The sequence below is a fragment of the Paroedura picta genome, chromosome 2 (assembly GCF_049243985.1).
Source record: "Paroedura picta isolate Pp20150507F chromosome 2, Ppicta_v3.0, whole genome shotgun sequence".
In the NCBI taxonomy this organism is placed as follows: domain Eukaryota; kingdom Metazoa; phylum Chordata; class Lepidosauria; order Squamata; family Gekkonidae; genus Paroedura; species Paroedura picta.
The window spans coordinates 62,638,777-62,661,062 of NC_135370.1; the positions used below are offsets into that span (position 1 = coordinate 62,638,777).

Below are 22,286 nucleotides of genomic sequence, written 5' to 3' on the forward strand. Positions count from 1 at the left end.
TTAATTGAACAAACTTTGATTAGCAGAGTTATGCTCTGCGGGTGAGAACCTGTTGGTCGTCCCCGGCCCGAAGGAAGCGCGCCTAGCCTCGATCAGGGCCAGGGCTTTTTCAGCCCTGGCCCTTACCTGGTGGAATGAGCTCCCGGGTGATCTGCGGGCCCTGCGGGATTTGTCAGCTTTCCGCAGGGCCTGTAAAACGGAGCTCTTCCACCAGGTCTATGGTTGAGGCTGGGGTCAGCGAATCAGGGACATCGCTCCCCCCCTAGGAGTTGGAGTGTACGCTACTCCCCTATCCTTTCCTCTTCACCTCTTTCATAATTGGGGGAGGGATGGGATTTTTAGCCATCATGTTAGTAGATTGATGTTTTAATGGGAATTTTAATGGGGTTATTTGTTGTGACCCGCCTTGAGCCTGTCGGAGAGGCCGGAAATAAATCTAAAAATGATGATGATAATGATAATAATAATAATAATCATTTTGCTAATTATGGCTGGGTTAGGGCATGTCAAGGTAGGTTCTGAAATTGTGCTTTGAAGGTAATCTTTTTAGCCACTAAAACAAAGTCTTAACTTTGGTTTTGCATGTTGTGCAAATTCAGACATTTCCATTTTATAGCTCATTCTGTGGTAAAAATAATGAAAACAGTACTTGTTGAAACAAACCAGAATCTGAATGATCATCTGCAAATTAAATTGTGATATAACTAAACAGTTAAAATAAGCTTTGGTACCATGTTATACCTGAAGCAGTGGCACCTAAAAGAGTACTGTAGACTAACATGGCTATACCTCTAGAAATATCTGAACCAAGTCATCTGTCACTGTGCTTAGTTTTCTTAAAATGGAGTATTCACAGCCTTGCTCTTAGCACACTTTCTTGTTCCACAGGCAGAGTTTGTTTGGCATAAATTATCAGCAGATAACATGGATCCAGATTTTGTTGAAAGACGAAGAATTGGCTTGGAAAATTTTCTCTTACGTGTGGCTTCACATCCTATCCTTTGCCAGGACAGAATTTTTAATGCATTTTTAACTCAGGTAGGTTAATAGAATACTGTCTGCTGAATTTATTTAAAAAGTAATATATTGACTTGATGTTAATTCATAAAATATACGTCTATGTAGATGAGTTTGTGCCAGCTGTCTGTCTGTCAAAAATACTGTCTTTCATTCTAATTCTAGGTTGAAATAGAAATGTGCTAAGAGTGCTTTATGTTCTTATTGTATGCCATCAGTACTGCTTATATTCCAGACCAGTTAAGTTATAGGGTATATATTCCAGACCAGTCTTAAGTTATAAGGTTTGCCCTCTAGCTAAGTCATATTTGGTGTAAACTGAAAAACAAGCTTCAGTATATTACACTTCTATAGCATTGACTGTGTTGGAGTTTATAAAGTCTGCTCTGATATTAACTAATTTCATGGAATTAATAGCCCACTTCCATTCTCAAGAATTTTCAAGATAGTTTACAATAATGAGAAAAATAACAATTAAAGAAATGTTCCGACTGCAGTATTGAAAATTAACCATAAAGAAAACCAAAATGAAAAAAAACTAAAAGCAGTAAGGAGCACAGGAGAGTTCTGAAAGATCCAAGTAAGCAAAATTGCTTTCCATGTAAGAATAAGTATACCTCTAGATTATATTGCAAGGCCAAATGAGATGGGAGCAACCTGGAGTTGGGAGTTCCATTATCTTAGAGCAGTGGTTGAAAAGTCCCTAAATACTTGCCAGTTTTGTGACTGATAATTCAGGTTCCCACAGTAGGGCACTGTCAGCTGATCTTAAGCCTTGGTAAGGTTCATTTAGGTACCTGCAGTTATTCAGATCCTTTGGCCCCAAGCTATTTAGGTCTTTCAAGATGGTCTTTTGAATTAGATCCTGAAACCATTGGGAACTAGTACAGTTGATAAGCTACTGGTCTAATGTATTAATCATGATGGGTTCCTTCAGATCCTGGCTACTATGCTTTGTACCAGTTAAAATTTCAAAACTTCCTTCAGGTCAACACTAACAATCCAAAGTATGTGTGACAGCAGCTGCAACTGGTAATCAGCCAAAGTCACTAAAATATATTTCTGGCCACTTCTTTAACTTATGTGATTGCTAGAGGACCTCCCAGACTGCAAACCTGATCCTTCTGGGATGGTGCAGCCCCACCCAAAGCAAGTTGTATGCATATTTATGGAACGGTTTTATACCCCAGTCCACAGTGCTTCCGTCTTGTTTTGGATTGAGTTCTCATTTGTACACTCTAGCCCCACTCTTCTCTGATTCCAGTTACTAATGGAGGATTTCCACGGCCTACCTGAAATCAGCTGCTACTGAAAGAAAGATCTAGGATAACACCTCCCTCTAATTCTCCAGTTAATCTTTCATGTAAACATTAAACATCACAAGAGACCAAATAGAATCCTATCCCATCCCATAGGCTTGTTTATTTATTTATTCAACTTATACCCCACCACTCCCAGCCAGGCCAGCCCATGGTGGCTTACAGCAGATGACCGTGAGTAGTCTCCCATGTGTTGCCCCTGAGGCCTGCCTGCTAGAAGCGGTGGAGCCTTTGCACAGCAGTGTTTTCTGAACCCATTCCTATTGCGCCCAGATATACAGAGTCTGAAACACTCAGCTAAGGACCTCTAAAAGGTGCCCTAAAGGAGAATAAATAACAATGTTTTAAATGTTAACTTTTAATTTTCATACACATACATCAGATTTTTAATCTTGTATACATTTTATTTAGTTATAAAATTTCAAAATTGTTGATCTTATTTGCTGTACAACCCTAGCATATAGTGAAATGTTTGTATTTTATCTTATAATCATGAAATATTTTGCATGTATTTGTTAACTCATTTTCTCTGGCCCAAGTGCTGTACTGAATCAGCTAAACTGAACTGAACCCAATCCACCCATACATTTTGGAAGGATACCATGGTCTATGACAGCGTGGTCAAACTGTGCCTCTCCAGATGTCCATAAATTACAAATACCATGAGCCCCTGGTCTGTGATATCAAAAGCCACTAAAACATTCAAGGGAGGCAGCAACCTCCCTAACCCTTGCTCATAAGGTGTTGACCTCTGTGTCCTTCTCCTTCTTGTGCTAAACAAAATAGCTTCTCCTGTTCTGTCTTTCAAAAAGATGTCTCCTTTAGTGCTATGACATCATCCATCCCTTTGCGGGTGTTATTCACTAGAACAGAACTTTATTATTTTTCAATAAAAGGGAAAACCCAGTTGACATGTGTAGATGGTTAATAAGATTTCTGTGTAGATTTTGAGAAATTGGATTTTGGAAGAAGGAGTTACCTTAGTCTGTAGTATATTGAGGAGTCAGGCTGCATGTTACGCCTCTAAGAAGCTGGAAAGCTCTATAGAGGCAAAGAAACTTGTAGGGGTTGAAATAATTTTTGGGAAAGAAGAACCACTGACTGGCTCTGATATCTCTCTAGCACAGTAGTTCTCAACCTTGGGGTTGTGAACCAATTTGGAGTAGCTTGGTCCCTTCCCCGGGGTTGCCAGGTTGCCTGCTGCCACCACAGTCGTAGGCGGGGCGGCCGGGGGCAGTGGAGGCGGCGGAGCCATGGCAATGGCTGCGTCCACACCGCCTCAATTGTTACTCGCACTCGCACATGCATACTGCATGCACACTTGCTGCCGCCTCTGCCTTACCAGCCGCCACCAAGTTGGGGTCGCGGTGGAGGTAAGGTTGAGAACCGCTGCTCTAGCAGCTAATTAGTCCCAGTAGATGGGAACGGGTAGAATAGGAGATGTTGGATGTTTGAATCACTGCACAGATAGTAACTAAACAAAACAGCGGGGACTAACTCTCGCCCCTAAGCATGAGCCAGTTTGGTGTAGTGGTTAGGAGTGCGAACTTCTAATCTGGCATGCCAGGTTCGATTCTGCACTCCCCCACATGCAGCCAGCTGGGTGACCTTGGGCTCGCCACGGCACTGATAAAGCTGTTCTGACTGAGCAGGAATATCAGCGCTCTCTCAGCCTCACCCACCCCACAGGGTGTCTGTTGTGGGGAGAGGAATGGGAAGGCGACTGTAAGCCGCTTTGAGCCTCCTTCAGGTAGGGAAAAGCGGCATATAAGAACCAACTCTTCTTCTTGCTCCTGATTTTTTTTGCTATTGAGAAAAAGCCATTGGAGAAAGTTCTTAATAGGCAAAAGTAGGCTGCAATTCTAGTGATGTATATAATATATAGCTTGGTTTTGGTTATGCTAAACTTGTAACTATCGCAGAGGATTAGGCAAGTGGCTGCGTAAAAAGTGATTACAGGCAATCAAGACAGGATGTTTGATATAAAAAAGGACTTCTGCTGGAAAGTGAGAACAGAAAGACTAGTAAAAGGTTTTGTAAGCTAGCAACTTTTATGGATTTTTTAAAAATCTACCTTACAAATGTTTTCAACAGATATTTCAGACTTTTTTTATAGCTTGGCTTGAGGTCACTGAATTTATTGAACCGGTGTACTTAAAAGTATTATTCACATTCATACTATTTTGAAACTAACAATCCAAATAAAATTTCCATTTCTAGGAAGGTGGGTGGAAGGAAATGGTGAATGAAACAGGGTTTCAGCTGAAGGTAATTATATACTTATAGTATGCTTTATTCTCATTAATGGTAGAATGAATTTGCAGAGCCATAATTCTAAAGTGATATAGAAGAAACCATATAGAATATTTTGGTCATAGGTCGTAATATTGTAAACATACAGAATAAGATGGTGCTTACCCCATGCAAATTCCAGGTGTGGCTTCTCTTTGACTAAAATGTATAACTTAATCTTTGAATAGTATTGCTACATTTGCTGTAAACCCTAACAGAAGTGGCTGTTTTTAAGCTGCAAGAATTTCTGCATATTTTTACTTTCCTGGAAGTATTTATGGTAGGACATGAGACATGCTTCACAGAGCAACAAGGGTTTTTAAAAAGCAAATCTATATTAAATATAGGACAATATTTCTCCTACAGGTGAGTGGAACAAACAACCTCCAGCTCACTTTATTCTCTAGCCCACACAAATCACACTCTTTGAAAATAAAGAGTTTGTTGTATCCAGTCTTTTGGGATACTTGAAACTTGAGGGCACATCTATTGACTGAAGGTCTATTGACTGGAGCGCTGAAAGTGGAAAGCATTCATAGAACGGGAATATTTCTGTTCTAATTTCTCTCATATGGATTGCATCTCTATAGTGCCTGCTGCATTTGGGAATTGTAGTTCTCATAGAGTACCTGGTGTTCCATCTGCTCTTCTGTATATTTCCTAAAAAACTATATTTCCTAAAATGACCAGGCACCTGGAAAGGTGCAAGGAAATGAGGAAGGCAGTGAAATGATGGATGGGCATTGCAAGAAGTTTCCCTCCCTGTCAGCTGTCTCCTGCAGCTGTCCCTTGCTTCTCCTCAGTAGGGCACATAAGTTGACGTGAAAGGGGGGGGGGATTCCTTTCATTCCTTAAGAGCTGGAAGCAGAAATAAACGAAAAATATATTTTGTAAAATATTCAAATGATTGCTGCATTCAGACATCCCAACAAGCCAACGTTAAGTATGAGATGTATGTGAAGCTGGCTTGAAGCCAGGCTGAACATCTGCCCTTGACCCCCTTCCCCCCTGTCCTTATTAATCAATTCATCCTGGTTGAAAACTAACTCTAGTGGCCCACTGTGTACAGATGAAGGCGTATGCATTATGTTAGTTATGCTCCTACAGATAATCCTAGTAGTGTCTATTGGTAAATATTATAAAGAGCCTCCTCTCTGGCATTGTTTTCCTGATCTCAGTCTACACTCCCCGCTTCCCTGAACAGTTTACCACAATAAGTTAGTTTGTCCTATGACGCCAGACTTATTGTAGTCTGTAGTGGTGCATGTGAAATAGATTCAGCTTTTATGACAGTAAAGGTGGTTTTTTTTAATGATGTACTTAATTGTGCTTGAGATTTTTTAAAAATGTGATTTAAAAACAAAGGTATCCTTATTTAACCATTCTTACATCAAGGAGCCTTCTCCCCAGCTGCTGTGCAATGTGTGAAGCATGAGGTCAAAAGGGTTCTACTCACCCCCGACGGGCCAATTTCATAACTATTTTAATATATGGGTGATATTAGTGCAAACAGTTTGCAAACGCACAGATGCACTTTGTCTTATTATGATTATAGATTTAAAGTTAAATAAGTTAATGACACTTGTGTGTTTGTTCCTTTCCCCCTCCTCTAGGCAGATTCAAGATTAAAAGCACTTAATGCAACATTCAGAGTAAAAAATCCAGACAGGTAAGTATAAGAAAAGCTAAATAATCTTAGTGACTGTTGGCTAATACCTTCTCAGTCTTTAATTCTCAGTGCATATGTTAGATTAAAATAAATGTTTAACAGAAATTAGGAAAAAACTATGGAAGAAGTAAACAGCACTACTCAGAAGAGCCTGATGTCTTGACAGGACCTAAATTTCTCTCTCAGATATAAAAAGTGATGGGTAGTGATGCCATCTCCATCATCAGTGCACTGGAATGTCCTTGACAAGCCACAGTTCTCTTTCACTGCTCTGGTTACAAAATGGGAACCTCAGAAGAAAAGACAAATTTACCTGACTCCTCATTGCTGCAACACCCTGTACATGGTCTGTTTTGCTTGGCTCCCCTGACCCTAAGAGAAGATTTTTATGGCAGACAGCAGGTTGCTTGGGGAAGGCAAGAAGGTGCAGTGGTGCATGAGCTTTTTCTGCTGAATCCAACATGTAGTTTTTCCTGCCTGGTGCCGTTGAAGTTGGGAATAGGATCATTGTAGGTTGCTGATGTAAAAAATAGCTTTCAACTGGTTTTTTAAAACTAAACTCTGTCTTCCTACATTTTAGGCAGTTTGCCTGTCTTTTTAGGATCCAGCAAAAATTTTTTAAAACAAATCAGCTTTGTTATTGTTGAATTACCATATCATGTAGTCCAGCCCGCTGCTTTCTAAAATGCAAATGCACAGCATGGATATATTTTTTCCTGATTATTGCTTTTGTTTGTGTTGGCTGAACCATGTCCTAAGGGCAAGCTTGTATACTGTAAAATCCTTCTGCTCTCTCCCTGCTCCCCTTCCGCTCTCCCCTTATTTTGTGCTTATAGCTCTGCCATTTTCCATTACTTTTTTTTAGGTCTCTTCTTCTCTTATTGTTGTAAGAGGAAATCGGATGTAGTTGAAGTCCTTTTCTTTGTATTTCAAAAGTTCAAAGGCACAGAATAAACAAATTGGAGAAGAATTCTCTCTCCTCTCCTCTCCTCTCCCCTCCCCCCCCCCAATATATGAAATCAGCGGTAATGGAAATTATGTTTAATTCATGAGAATCATTTGTTTTGAGTGACCACATATATAATATTTTTGCAGCATTAAGGCTGATATAAAAGCAACTTGCTGTATTCAGTATAAACTTCAGAGGAATGGGAAGGTGACTGTAAGCCGCTTTGAGCCTTCTTCGGGTAGGAAAAAGCGGCATATAAGAACCAACTCTTCTTCTTTTTCAAGAGCCAGCTTGGTGTGGTGGTTAGGAGTACGGACTTCTAATCTGGCGAGCCAGGTTTGATTCCATGCTCCCCCACATGCAACCAGCTGGGTGACCTTTGGCTCACCACAGCACTGATAAAGCTGTTCTGATCGAGCAGTAATATCAGGGCTCTCTCAGCCTCACCTCCCTCACGGGCGTATCTTCTTGAGGCAAGTACGTGAAAATCTGATCCTACAAGTTTCTGGACTGGCCAGTTTGAACTAAGGGGGAAGGTAATAGGGCATGGAGAACATCTACTGGATAGCACTTATACACGTCATCATTGAAGCAGTTTTGTATTGTATTTTTGGTACATCTAATCTAATTGCAGTATGAGGTATGAGGTGAAGAGTAAGGCTGACCGCTGATTCAACTAAGTATCTTTAACCGCTCCTAGCGGAGCGGAATAAATAAAATAGTAAGGGCCCCGAGGGCGGGCCCTGTCCGGGATGAGGAAGTGTGCCCCTAGACTGACAAGCGGATTGGGCCCTCCGCTTGTCAGTCCAGCCCCAAACAGCCAGTCAGCAGCCGCGCACAGCGTGGCTGCTGATTGGCTATTTGCCTGGGCAACAACCAATTGGGAGGCGCAAAGTGCCTCCCAACCCGCCCCACCCCCCACGAGAGGTAACCTCTGCTCCATGGCGGTCATTACTCTGCTGGCCGCTGAGAGCGAAGGTAGGCCCGCTGGCCCCCGCCATCTACCTGAGAACGACTCCCCAGACCCCGGGGAGGCCGCTGGCTGGCTCGCTGAGCCACCCAGCGCCCTCCCTGGGTCCTGGGGAGCGTTTTCGAGGGAAAATTCTCCCCAGGCACCGGGGAAGGCGCGCCGCGGCTTGGTGAGCTGCAGATCGGCCTTCTCGGGGCCTGGGGAGCGTTTTTGCAAGTCGGGGGGGGGGGGAGGAAAAACGATCCCCAGGCCCTTAGCGCCCGCTGTATTTTTTTTACAGCAGGCTTTATTACTGGTTCATTTATAATGCCAGTGGAACTGGTGAAGAATCTATTGCAATGGAGAATTCCTCCACTCCCTGGTCCATTCAGTTTTATGCAATTTATTCTCTCTAAAAATACATTCTTGAGCCTATTCTGAATGTCATGTCCTGGTACACTTCCATTGATGTTACTGAGAAAGCACAACAGGGCCCAGAATCCCCACCAAAGTTAGCCCTGCTATTTCAGGTCTATTGTCAACTTTGGGCTGGCTTCTCTTAGAGCCTTGCTTAAACAGGGCAGTAGGAGAAATCAGCCTCTCCTGCCTGGGTCAGCTTTGGGCTGTTTTCTCCTGTAGCTGCATTTAAGTGAGGCTGTACTGAGAAGCCAGCCAGGAGCACTCTGCCTTCCCCTTGACTGAGCTGATCCTCAAGCTGTCTTCTGCAGTAAACTTTAAAGGGACTACAGTAGAAAGCCCAACAAACAGCTGAGAGAGGGGAGCAATGTGCTTTAGCCTTCCTGCGGCTTTTTGCATCTTCCCCAGATATATCTAGAAAGATCTTGGTTACCTTTGGGTGCTGAACTATACGCACAGAGTATTAATAAGGTATTTTTCAGGTATATATGCAGCTCAGATGGATTCAAAGCTGATTTTGCCCAGCTTTGGCTGGTGTGTCACCTGCATCTGTTGCTGGTTTAATCAGATCTAACCACAATGATCCATGCTTTAGTTACATCTAGGCTGGACTATTACAATGCTCTACTTGGGATTACAGAATGCTGTGGCTAGACTGCTGGTTGGGGCTAGTTATTCAGATCATGTGACTCCAATATTATAGAAATAACACTGGCTACCAATCCACTTCTGAAGCCACTTCAATAGTTTTGCCCTTTAAAGTTGTACATGGCTTGAGACTGAAGGACTGCCTTCTCCCATATATTTCTGCCCGGGAATTAAGATCACAGCATGAGGGAAGCTCCTTTTGACTGTCCCACTAATCAAAGAAGGTTGTGTGGTTGGTGTGTAAGAGAGAACCTTTGGATGGCCGTCTCATGATTATGGAACAGCCTCCCTAGGGAGGTACATCTGCCCCCACACTTTCAATCTTTAGGAGGTAACTGAAGACAGTTTTATTTAAAACTAAGCAGTCCTAAAGTGTGATTTTAAATCTGGGCTTTACAAAATTTTATATATTCTACTATAGTTCATTGCATTTTATTTCTCTATTGTAAGATTGTAAGATGCTTTGAGTGCAATGAGGAAGAAAAGTAGCTAAGAAGATTTTTAAAGAAATAAATATGTCTATTGAATTGCGATTTTAGTCTTCCCCACCCCCATGAAAACAGATGCAGAGGCTGTGTTTGGGTTCATACTAGAAATGTAACCTGAACACATTCAAAATTTCATTCTCACTTAACAGATGGACAGATCAGATGCCTAGGCCACAAGTATTTAAATTGAAATTCTTGCTTTGCTGAGCAAACTACTCGCTAAATAACTTCTCTAGTCTGTGATGACTGCTCCAAGAAGTCTTGGAATTATTGCTATTTGAACAAATAACTGTCCTGTTGCAATCCTGTCATGCCATTTGTGAGAGCTTGCTTCTCTGATTGCTAGTGATGTATTTCCTGTTCTTGCATTCCCAGGAGATTTACAGAGCTTAAACACTACAGTGATGAGTTGCAGTCTGTCATATCACACCTTCTGAGAGTCAGAGCTGTAAGTATTTCTCCTCGGGCGTCTAACAGAATAATGTTCACTTTCTTTAAATGTGTGAAATAAGTGGAGTTTCTATCTATAGACTAAGTGATAGCGGTACTTTTGGAAATAGGCTGTTTTCCTAAATACCTGTCCTTCCTTTTAAACCCAAAATTAATGAAATGATACATCTTTGCTTATTTAGGAGAGACACAGTTGTTCTATTGAAAATTGTTCAATGAATTATTATGGCAGTTTGTTAAGTTCATATTTACTGTTAGAATTATTACTGGTATGTTGTGTTGTGACTGTATGTATTCCACAATGTTCCATGTAAACCGCCCAGGGCCGTATTGGAGGGCTGTATAAAAATCTTAAGTAAATAAAATAAATAAATAAACAGAAAACTGAAGCCACTTTACAGGTTAAACTGGTGGTACTCAGGGCGAAACTGGGAAAGCATGGATGGTTGTTGATGAAAATATGACAGTTTCTCTAAGCTTCTGTGATTTACTCCAATCCCAGTCTCTTCCAATTAGTGGCATTATGGGAACTTTATCTCCTATGTAAGGGGGTGATTTGTCTGTACTGAGGTTTCAGTCAATTACTTGTCACAATACCTTTGGTTTCAGTAAATATTTCCTGGAAGAATTATAGGACATGTTATAATCATATGTCCATTCCCCCCCCCTTGCGATTTATTTGTCTGGGGTGGGGGACAAAAGTGTGCATGTACTGAGGAGGTATAAAAAAGTCTTCCTGTGCCTCAAGAATGCTCACTGATGATGAAATTAATTAAAACAGCCTTTCTCAACATTTATACCATTGAGAAATCCTGAAACATCCTTCAGGCTTCAAGAAACCCCAGAAGTGGCGCAATTGTGCAGAATATGGTTGGGAAGCACACCTGGGGCCCTGTCCCACCCCCTCCAGGTCCATCATTGGCCATTTTGGGAGGGGGATCAACATGGCCATATATGGTCCTATCAACCAATGAATGTTTAACAAATTTTAAAACATATATTAAAAATTAACTCCTGCCCATCCAGGAAACCCTTCCAGGGCCATTAAGAAACCCCAGGATTTCATGAAACCCTGGTTGAGAAAGCCTGAGTTAAAGAGTAAATACTGGGGTGATATACTTTAAAAAACCTGAATATTCAATTGCCGTACTGCTTATTCTGGCTTCTTGTCTCAGTTATTCAGGATACTAATACTATAATTGTAAGGCAGATAACCTTATACATCTGAACGTTTTATTTGCTACTCCTTCCTGTGTCTTTCTACATCTATAACTTCTGCATATAAATCCTTACTTTAGAGAGTAGCAGATCGACTGTATGGTGTATACAAAGTCCATGGGAATTATGGGAGAGTTTTCAGGTAAGAGCTGAGAGTGGTTTTTATAACTTTCTAGTTAATTCAGTTCACGTGCCTTAGAAGCAATTTGTGGTGGGATTTGTTGCCATTAGAAAATACTGAAGCTGTGATAAAGATCACCTTGATTGATACATTTGAGACATTAACTCAAGAGGTGTCAAACTCATTTGTTACTAATTGTTGGGCCAGGCCCACTTACCCTCAAATGTAGTGCCAGTTACTGGAAATATAAACTTATTACTCAAAATACATGCATGCTTAAAACATTGGCACTAGTAAGTTGTAAGTCGATGTGCCTACTCAACCCCACAGTGAGCAGGGCACAATGAAGGTCAGGAGAACTTTTGAGTTCTTTGGAGGAATGACAGGGTTAAAACGTTCTAGATTGGTAAGATCCAGAAAAGCTTAACAACTAATAAAAACAAAATCCAGATACATTGTGCATGTGTGTTGTGAACTGAAAGAAACTGATTTACTGGGGAACCCACAACCCCCCCCCCAATAAATGCATTAAATCATATGCAAGACTAGTTTTTTTTATTATGCTTGAGGACTGACTATCTCCTCAGAATGCAGTCACTCAAGACTCAAGTCTACATCTGGTATCCTGGAACATCTCAGGATGGGGGAGGAAATCTAATGATCCTGACTTAATGAAATACTTGCGTTCTTTTGACATTGTGCTTCTTCAGGAAACTTGGATAATGAGGACTAGTTTCCCCCCCCCGAAAGGATACCATAAAAGTGGGTGTATCTTACATTGCCATACAATTAGTTACTTTTTGTATATATGGCACTTTTAGGAGACAAGTGATCTTACTTGCAAGTAAATGAGGTAGTTTTTCAGCACTTGAACCACATATGCCCAGCCTTAGCATCCAAGCACAGCTATGATCCGCCTCTCATTCTTTGTTTTCTCTTTCCTTGTCCTACATCTAAGCATCTGAAGGAGGCACACCAGACTCCCACTTCCACCACCCCATCTTCCTCCCCCTGCAATTTTTTTTCAGGCTGCCTCCACTCCTGCAAGGCCCTGATCCAAACCATATATTGTAAAAAAACCCACAAATCATTTGCCTGGCTGTTAACATGCATCTATAATAAAAGAAGGATCCACATGCCCCTCTGTCTGTCCATTTGTGGCAGGCATCACTCACCAAAAAATAAAACAAGTCATGTCAAAATTGGCCCACCAGCATCAGGACAATCATGCAAATTGCAGGCCAAAAATGAAAGGAATACCTTTCATGCTATTTGCAGTGGAAACTAAGATTACATAGTTGGACAAGAATCTAAGAAGCCCAGGTTCATATTGGGGAGGGGAAGAAACAGGGAGAAGAGCGAGTGAGCAGCTCTAGATTTTTATTTGAGGAGAGCAGGAGAAAATGAGCTCCACCCACCCCCCGCTCATCCAAGTGGTAATTCAAGAGCAGCCAGTGCTAGGGAGGGGTTTAGAATGGGCGAAGCAAATTGACACTATGATGTCATTGAACCCCAAAGATAGATCAACAAGATGAGAGGAGCATTGGGGGGGGGGAGGAAGCAAGAGATTTGGGGGAGAGACAGGCTGGGCATGAAAAGGAGGAGGAGGCTGCTCATGGGCCAGATTAGAGTCCTTGACAAAACAGCCTGCAGGCCATATGGCTGACACCTGTGCCTTACCTCTTGAAAGTGTCTTTTCCTTGTTTTTTTCTATTTGCAAATGTTGATGAAAAGTATGCAGAATGGGTTTTTTTGCTGGGTTCATTATCCTAGTTCCAAACTAGTATACAAACTGCAGTTTTGTGCTTAGGGAATAGAGGGGATGGGGAGAGAAATATAGCTGAGCTTGCAAAATGTCAGGAACTGCTCCTCTGTCCTGAGATAAAATTGTAAGCACATCTCAATCTATTTGACTTGACTAGTTTTGACTGCCTTCCAAGTAAAACAAACTTTGAGAAATCAAGGTGGATCAGTAGGTTATATTTGAAAAACTTGGCCTATGCCTTCTCCTGTTCAGACAAAAGCCATTTATATTTTGCCATCCTGAAATACATTTGAAGGTTTTAAACCTCTGACCAGGTTATCCAATGTATCTTTTATCATGTGTTCTGTGTACAGGGCTTGAGTAGCCATTGCAGTTTTGCAGCATCTGCTTCTTCTCTGTCTGCCTGGCACATGCACAGTTGGAGTAGGAGTTTATTTTTCATTGTATGTCTTTAATGCCAAGAAAGCACTGTGACAGTTGGGCAGATGTGCTATGCTGAAAGAGCTGACTCAAGCAATAGTCTTTCTGCGAGTTTATATGGCTGGACTGAGTGCTTAATTCTTTTTCCATCTTATTGGAAAATTAAGGAATCTGACTCTGGAATCAAGGATTCTCCTTTTTATGCTACAGTTGGCAAATTTAATCCACTGGTTAATGGATTGCAGATGGGTGCATCTAATTTAGAATGCAGTCCAGTGCAGAGATAATCCTCTCTAAACACTTTGACAGCAAATGGGTTTAGCCTAGGGTAAATCTGCATAGGACTGCACTGTAAGAAAAGCGCCATTTAAATTTGTAACAACTCTAAACGAGTTAACAGAATGCCATAAGAACGTGGGAGCAGTAGTCATATACTACCAAAAATCAACAAATTGGCTTTTAACACAGGCTTGAAAGCTAATTGCCAATTTTGTTTAATATTCCACTGTCTATTTTGTTTTTATCTGGTGCTATTAATTAGTGTAATTCTATTCCTTGGCTTGGATCCACCAGAGCATTTCAGGCAGGAACAGTATTTCAAGGGGAGTATTTTTGCTCTTTGGGCAAAAATCTTTCTGTGGAACTACTTCAGTAGATCCAAGTTATAAATTTTTAAAGGTTTGTAATTAGTAATGGGAACAATATGTAACTTTAAAAAACAACAACTAGTATGTTGAACACCAAAAGCCTTCAGAAAAGACTGTCTGTTCTTTAGACTTTTAGCAAACTTTACTCTGGAGGAATATGGAACCTCATGAAAGTTTCAGATTTCCCCCCCAAAAAGGAATAGCATCACTCTCCAAACTTTCTTCTCCAGAAGAAAACAAACATACTTAGCCAGTGCAAGTTAATGTGAATTTGAGAATATTGTTGGATTTTATTAAAATTGGAGAGCATGTTTACCCCCCACCCAGTGCAAGTTAATGTGAATCTGATAATATCATTGGATTTTATTAAAATTGGGGGACATGTTTACCCCCCAGAACATCCCAGATATGTATATAAAACATTAATTCAAATAAATAAAGCATGAACTGCCTATGTAAGAAAGGTCCTGAATATCTTCAGTAATATAATGTGTTAATATTTTCCAATTTCTTCTGTTTAAGCAAGATGTCCTTTTTTGGCTCCAGTCCCTAAACTTCTGGAATAGACTCTTAAAAATATTATGCAAATGTTAAAGATGGGGCAACAAGCTTTAAAGTAGGTGCTCAAATGCTGTGTTTACCATTCCTGGTTGAAGGAAGTTCAGCATCCTAGCCAAGTAAAACTTTGATGTTTCTCCATACAGATATCACCTGGGAGGAAATATACAGGATGCAGTTTATTAACTTCCTCACCTCTCATGTGCAGTGTTGTTTTTTATTTAATTTATATACTTTTCTGTCTCTAGTGAATGGAGTGCAATAGAGAAGGAAATGGGGGATGGGCTACAGAGTGCTGGCCATCACATGGATGTGTAAGTATTGACTATTTGAGAGTTGATGGAAACCAGATGGACAGTGTTAGAAGAGGGTGGGGGCAGAGAGTCAGAGCTGGGAAAATGGGGTGTTTTGAAGAGCACCACTCTCATCTGTGCAGCATTTCATTGACTGTAGGTGGGGGCTGCTTTAGAGTCTACTGCATTAAGTAGCTTGAGGAGTCCCTGATGACTTAAAGGGATTTCTTTTTTATTATTATTTTGAAACTGTAGACAAGTTTGGCCCACTTCCAGCATTTTCCGCAAGCTACTATGCCAGAAACGGGTGGAATAAAACCTAATGTGCTGCAGATCTGATACTCTCCATTTGTTTGGCAGCAGTAGATTTGCACAGTATGTGAATTTATGGGTTTTGTTTTACAAACTCCCATCTATTTCATGCCTAGATATTTTTCACTTCTTTGGGGCACCTGAAGTCTTAAGCCACTAGCATTCAGGTAAATTCCAACAGAAATAAAATACTACAGAAAAGATAAAATAAATCCACCTGCAGTATTTGTATGAGCAAAGCATGGGTGGGGAGGGCAGGATTTGGTAGGCAGAATAAGGCGTAACTGCTTGATCTAGCTATTTGCAGCATTTCTAAATCTTGTCAGATTATTATTCAGAACTTCTGTAAACTGGGCAGGGGGTGGAAGTCACAAGTTAAACTTAAGTAGTAAAAAGTGCTTGTGTGGAAGTAGGGCCACAGACAATAATGGTCTGAGAACATAGAATCTAGTTGTGCTTCATTCAGTATGTAAAATACTTTGTTTTCCTTGGAAACTTTCCCTTTTATTTGTATTTTGTTAAAGAATTAACATTTGCATAGCAAGACATTGCCACAAAGAGTAGGAACTTGAGGCATCTAAAATGTAACCACAATGCATTGAGCTGGCTTGAGCTGTGAGCTGAGCATGGCTATCAGTGGGGTTATTTTCTGTGAGCCTATGTTGTGGTGGGGTATTTCCTGGCCTCGTTCTGGCTTTTTCAATCTGCTTCTTTGTTTTGTTAGGTGAATAGTTTAATCCCAAGAATACTAGGTCCTTCAGGTGACAGTTTAAATATTTTATTCATTTAAAATATTTATATACCTGCCTTTCTCCCAGGTATCCCAGGACTCATGGCAGGTAACAATAATGTAAAAACAATATGAAATATTAAAACCATACATTAAAATGAGAGTAAGAACAATGTGGGGCTCACCAGCAGGGTATTCCTCTTTAGCTCAGGCTGCCCCAAAAGCTTTCTTGGATAGCCTTACTTTGTTTTTTTTGCTGGAAAGTCAGGAGGATAGGACAGCCATTGACCTATTCCAGAGGGCTCTTCCAGAGACATGGGGCAACCACTAGAACAGCTTAAGCTTGGACAGTAGCAGAATATTCCTTAAGATCTTTATAAGTGAACACCAATGTCTTGAATTGGAACTGGAAACTAAATGGCAGCCACTAAAGGGCCCTTAGAACAAGAATGATGAGGTTGTGTTGGCTAGTCCCAGGTAATAGAAGAAGAAGAGGAGGAGGAGTTGGTTCTGTATGCCGCTTTTCTTTATCAGGAGTTTCAGAGAGGCTTATAATTGCCTTCCCTTTCCTCTCCCCACAACAGACACACTGTGAGGTAGGTCAGGTTGAGAGAGCCCTGATATTACAGCTCAGTCAGAACAGCTTTATCAGTGCTGTGGTGAGCCCAAGGTCACCCAGCTGACTGCATGTGGAGGAGCAGGGAATCAAACTCAGCTCGCCAGATTAGATGTTGGTACTCCTAACCACTACACCAAGCTAGCTGTACACCAAGATACAGTTTGCACCTGCTGTAACTTCTGAATTGTCTTCAAGGGCAGCCCCATGTAGAGCATGTTACAATAATTTAGCATTGAGGTTATTTTTCCTAGCATGTAAAGCATTCAAAATTCACAGTAAAGAGAAGGACATCGTTGTCAGAGAGTTACCAGCATAATTCTGAAATGAGTATTTTCAACTGATAAATTCTGGCCCACAACTGGGTGACCATCTACTCTGTGATACAGAGCCAAGTATTTTCCAGTACCTCTTAATGTGTTTTTAATATCTCAATGTGTGTTGGCCTTTGCATCTGTATGGTGTTGTCACAGGAAGTGATAGGTTAAGTCTTACTCTCCTTCCTTTCCTTGTCTCTGGTAGGGACTCTGTGAACAGTGGTTGTCTTTTGTTGGTGGACAGGTAAGCAGTCATGGGGATTGAGAGGCTGTCATATTGATATCAGCAGCTATTGAATAGCGAGTCCAAATTCCTAGTCTTAATACTGTGGGCACTGATGTGAAAGTATGCACATCCCATTTGACACAGCTAGAAGAACGTAGATGTTCACTTTACCGTAATCTGCTACTCCATTTCCTCTCAATTGATTAGGGTGATGAATATTCTGGCCATCAGACTCAGTTCTCTGATTGTCGATAGCGAGAAAGAAAGATTGGAACTAATCTCCCACTTTCTGTTGTGCTTTGTGTTCCTCTTGTCAACATAGGATTTCCTAACTACCCTTTCCTCAGTATTTGGTAAAATTTACATTTGTGTGTGCATTTGTTCAGTACTGTCAAATTACCACTGACTTACGACAGTGTATTAATGACCTCCAGAATATCCTATTGTTGACAGGTCTTGTAAACTGAGGAATGTGGTTTCCTTTATTGAATCAATCTGTCTTATGTCTCTTTTCCTAGTATTATTGTCTTTTGCAGTAATGTATACTATGACCAGAGTAACAATAGCTTTAATTCAGTTGTTTTAGCTTTTAGGGGCAGTTCAGGCTTGATTTGATCAAGAACCCACTTATTTGTCTTTTTGGCCTTCCACAGTATCCATAAAATTCTCCTTCAACATCACATTGCAAAGGAATCAACATTCAGTGTTTTTTCTGTCAGCTTTCTTCATAGTCCAGTTTTCACACCCATACATAGTAAAGGGGAATACGATGGTCTGAATTATGTTGGTCATCAGCAATACATCCTTCCACTTCAGAATCTTTTGTAGCTCCTTGATGGCTGTCCTTCTGAGTTTCAATTAGAGATGGGAACGAAGCACATTTTTGTGGATTGGTTTGTGGTTCATGATTGAACAATGAACCTAACTATAAACCAGTACGAATCATGAACCAATCAAAATTCATGACAAACTTTAGTTGGTGAGCCTGTTCATGCTCAATCTCATGATATTTTGATTGCTGTCTCCCTTTTGATGATGAAGCCAAGAAATTAAAAAATCTTGAACAATTTCAACGTCTTCATTGTTAGCCTTAAAGCTGTTTAATTCCCCAATAATTATTGATATTCAGCTGTAATCTTGTTTTGGCAGTTTCTCGTTTAACCTTCATCAGTAGTCATTTCAGGTCTTCACTATTTTCTGCCAAGAGTGTTGTATCATCTGCATATTTCAAACTGTTGATGTTCTTTGCACCAATTTTCACTCTACCATCATTCAAATTTAATCCAGTTTTACTTATAATATGTTCTGCATATAATTGAAGAAAGAGATAAAGAAAATACATCTTTGTATGACATCTTTGTCCGTAGGAAACCATTGTGTTTCTCCATGTTCTGTCCTAATAGTAATCTCTTGTCCAGAGTACAGGTTGCACATCAGAACAGTCAGATGTTATGGCACACTCATTTCTTTTAAAACCAACTGTAACTTTTAATGAAAGAATCTATCACCTTTTAACCTTTTCTGTATCATTCTTCAGTGCATTGTTCCCATCTTTTCTTTATTTTGTCCTGTTCAATTAATGTATTTCCATGTTTCAGCATGCCTAACCATGCTTTAAATTTATCTTTGATTTCCTGGATCTTGTGGAGCAGATCTCTTCTGCTTCCTTTTTTTGTTCTCTTCTATTTCTTTACACTGGAATGCCATATTAGACTTCTAATTCTACTTTAGTTATCTTTTGTTTTTCACCTCTCTTTAGCAATTTTTAGAATTCCATATGTCATCCATTTAGGCTTTTCATTTCTTTTGACTATAGGAATAGTCTTTGTGCATTCTTCCTGCTTTATCCCCCATAGTTCTGATTCTGTTCACTTACTTGAACTTAGAAATGTAAGTCTGTTCTTCACATGGTCTTTCAACTCTTCAAGCATGTTGTTTAGATTGTATTTTGAATGATTTGCTGTTTCCCCTCATCTTTATTCTAATTTCAGTATTAAAATGCATGGTCTGTACCACAGTCATTTCCTGGTCTTGTTTTAAAAGACAGAATAGAGTTTTTCTATCTTTGGCATCAAATTATTTGTACACCCACACAGTTCCCTTGTCTGATATAAAGTTTTCCTTCCAAGATAAAATGATGTTCCCTGACAGACTGGGCAGCCCTTGTAGCATTTTGTTGTTGTTATAAAATAAAGCTGACTGTCCCACCCTGTCAGTAACACATACTTTGGCTTCACCTCGGCACTAGTACCTCATTGCAAGATGCAAGAGCCCTCTTTTCTTAAACCCTTTGTCAGAATGGCACTGAGTTAACAACTAACAAACTAAAGAGTTAATTTTACATAGAGGAAAAGGGTTGTTGGAATGATAAAGTTTTTACATACAAAGCTAATCACAGAAGTTATTTGTTACAGGCTTTTGAGGGGTTTTCAAGCTTTTTCTTATTTCTTTATAATGGAGAGGTTTTGGCTTTTGTGCTTATCCCAAACAAATCTATTTTTCTTCTTTGTCTTTGTATCCATTGAGTTGTCTGATTTTTAGAAGGCAGATACCTCCTCCTAGTACGCACCAGTTTCCCTTCCTACAAGCACCAGTTTCCCTCTGCCTTCTGAGGAGTCTTCCCGAAGAAGTCACGGCTTACAATCAGCCTTCTGAGGAGTCTGAAGCAAACTTTCACACACGTCAAAGGAGTCCTTCACACTTTATTTCCCCTTCCTTAGAAGAATTCTCCCCCCTCCTTTGGCCTGAATTGAGATACTCACCTCACTGCTCAAATTCTCTCCACCGAATATCTGTTCTCCAGACACTGTGTAGTTCAGCTTTTGGCTTTTAGTACAGCCTTTTCTTTAACTAAGATTTCTCTTCAAAGCAGATGTTCAGCTAAGCACAGACGGGTCTTCTCTAGATGCAGTTTCTGTCAGAATGCCAATCAGAATAAGTTTCCTCTAGCACACAGCTGCTATATTAATTCCCTCTCAGATGTTGCTGGCCAATCAGAGTACTTGGAGGCACCCTGTCACTCAAGCCCTCTCCTAGTGAGGAATAATATCCCTTTACTCACTGTTACTTCAGTACTTGGAATTTTACTTTTATAGTGCTGTTCATCACATCGGTATTGGCTGTCAATTGATGTTCACATATACAATCATGTCTTTGATTACCTGAATAAATTGCTGTCTGAACAGAATTCTATGAGTTGTTCTCCTGCTCCATTTCGTACTCCTAGCCCAAATCTTTCAACAATATTGGATTCTGTTTCATTTTTTACTTTTGCATTTTAGTTACCCAAGATTATCAGCTTGTCTTATTTGGTGTATAATTCGTTTATTCCCAGACACTTAAAGACATTCAATTTCTCCTTCAAAAGCTTCTGTTGTTGAGGTGTAACTGTTGAATGATGGTTATGTTAATAGACTTTCCATGAAGCTAGCTTTCGGTCAGATTTTGCATTATAGTCCCTGACTGTTTGTGCTGTGTCTCACCTCTTTACTAGAGCAGCTCTGTTTCCTCTGTGTTTGTCATTTCCAGAGTAAAACAGTTAATAATTTTCTGATTGAATGTCCTAATCCAGTGCATTTTAGTTAACTCACTCTCAGGATTGGTGTTTAAATATTCCATTCTTTCATTGTGTGATTTTGAGTTTACCTTGGTTCATACTTCGTACGGTCCATGTTCCTATTATATGTATCAGACAGCTTTGGGCTTTCCTTTTGCATCCATTCATGTCAACAACTGAATGTCCTTTTAGCTTTAGTCCAGTTGCATCATTCAGAATAAAGCTATTTGTAATTGTCTCCAGCTCTTCCACAGTAGCTTATTGAGTGGCATCTGTCCTATCTCCTACTACTATATATTTTTTTTTATTTGGGATTGTGTCATCATAGGGTTTTTGAGGTAAGTTATGATCAAAAGTGGGTTTATCATTGCTTTTCTCTGTGCAGTACTAGGGTTAACTGAAATGTCACTGACACTGTCTTCCGCTACTGCTGCTACCCTTCAAGGATGTCTCTGCCCCCATCACCATTGTCTCTGTCCATTCTCTTCTGCTGATGTGACTGTTGATTCCTGCATACATCTTAGTCTGATGTCTCAGCTGTGAGCATTCTGCCTCAAGTGCCTTGACAGAGTCTAAACTCCTTACGATAGTTAGTTACACTCAAAATTAACTACTATTGCCAAGAGGGGGGACTGTTTAGCGGTAAACGTTTTTTTTTCTACTGCTGCAAAATAGTGAGAAATAAGCATAAAAATGAACAGGAAATAGTGTATAGAAGAAGAGTGAATGAGAAGTTGGCATAGGGTAAGAGAAGGAGGGGGGGAAAGAGGAAAGAATGATGGACAGGAAAATAGTTTGGCTGAGGGAGAGCAGGAGAAAAAAGAGTGAATGAATGATTAACAGAGGAAGAAAAGGAGAGAGGGACAAAATGATAATGTGCATGCATTGAAAAGGAGCAATTGAGGAGGAGAGGAAATGAGTAGGAAAAAAACAGATGTATAAAGTTCAGTTACAAGCAAGTTTCAAGGCACTTATAAAAAATCGAGGAATATATTGCTCCAGTGTAGGAAACTGTCCTTTTGTTACGATGATAATAAATAACCTTGTTTCAACCTAGGGTCAAATTGCTAGGAACAAAAACTTTTAATAAACAATAGGATAATAAACTTACATATTACCTCAAACATAAACAATATTGTTTGTTCTTAAAGAAAACATATAATATAGAGAGGCTGTTACCAACTCACAGAGATAGAGCTTTTTGCAACAGCAGTAGGCTTGAAGGTTGTTTATTTTTATTCAGTTTATTGCCTCCCTCCCACCCAGCCCATCAAAGTGCCATGTGCTCCTACACATAACAAAATCTTGC

General features: G+C 40.2%; 1 protein-coding gene across 2 annotated transcripts in view; it reads left to right on the forward strand.

Moving 5' to 3' along the window:
- Positions 1 to 22,286, forward strand: part of SNX4 (sorting nexin 4) — a 45,216-nt gene that overhangs the window by 14,084 nt on the left and 8,846 nt on the right. Inside the window, exons 4-10 of one of the 2 annotated variants that reach the window (XM_077320359.1) lie at positions 889 to 1,038; positions 4,557 to 4,604; positions 6,242 to 6,297; positions 10,124 to 10,196; positions 11,497 to 11,558; positions 15,176 to 15,241; positions 17,401 to 17,439. In XM_077320359.1, coding sequence (XP_077176474.1) covers positions 889 to 1,038; positions 4,557 to 4,604; positions 6,242 to 6,297; positions 10,124 to 10,196; positions 11,497 to 11,558; positions 15,176 to 15,241; positions 17,401 to 17,439 — 494 coding nt within the window. The remainder of the gene's footprint in view (positions 1 to 888; positions 1,039 to 4,556; positions 4,605 to 6,241; positions 6,298 to 10,123; positions 10,197 to 11,496; positions 11,559 to 15,175; positions 15,242 to 17,400; positions 17,440 to 22,286) is intronic. The other variant, XM_077320360.1, reaches the window with a different exon arrangement.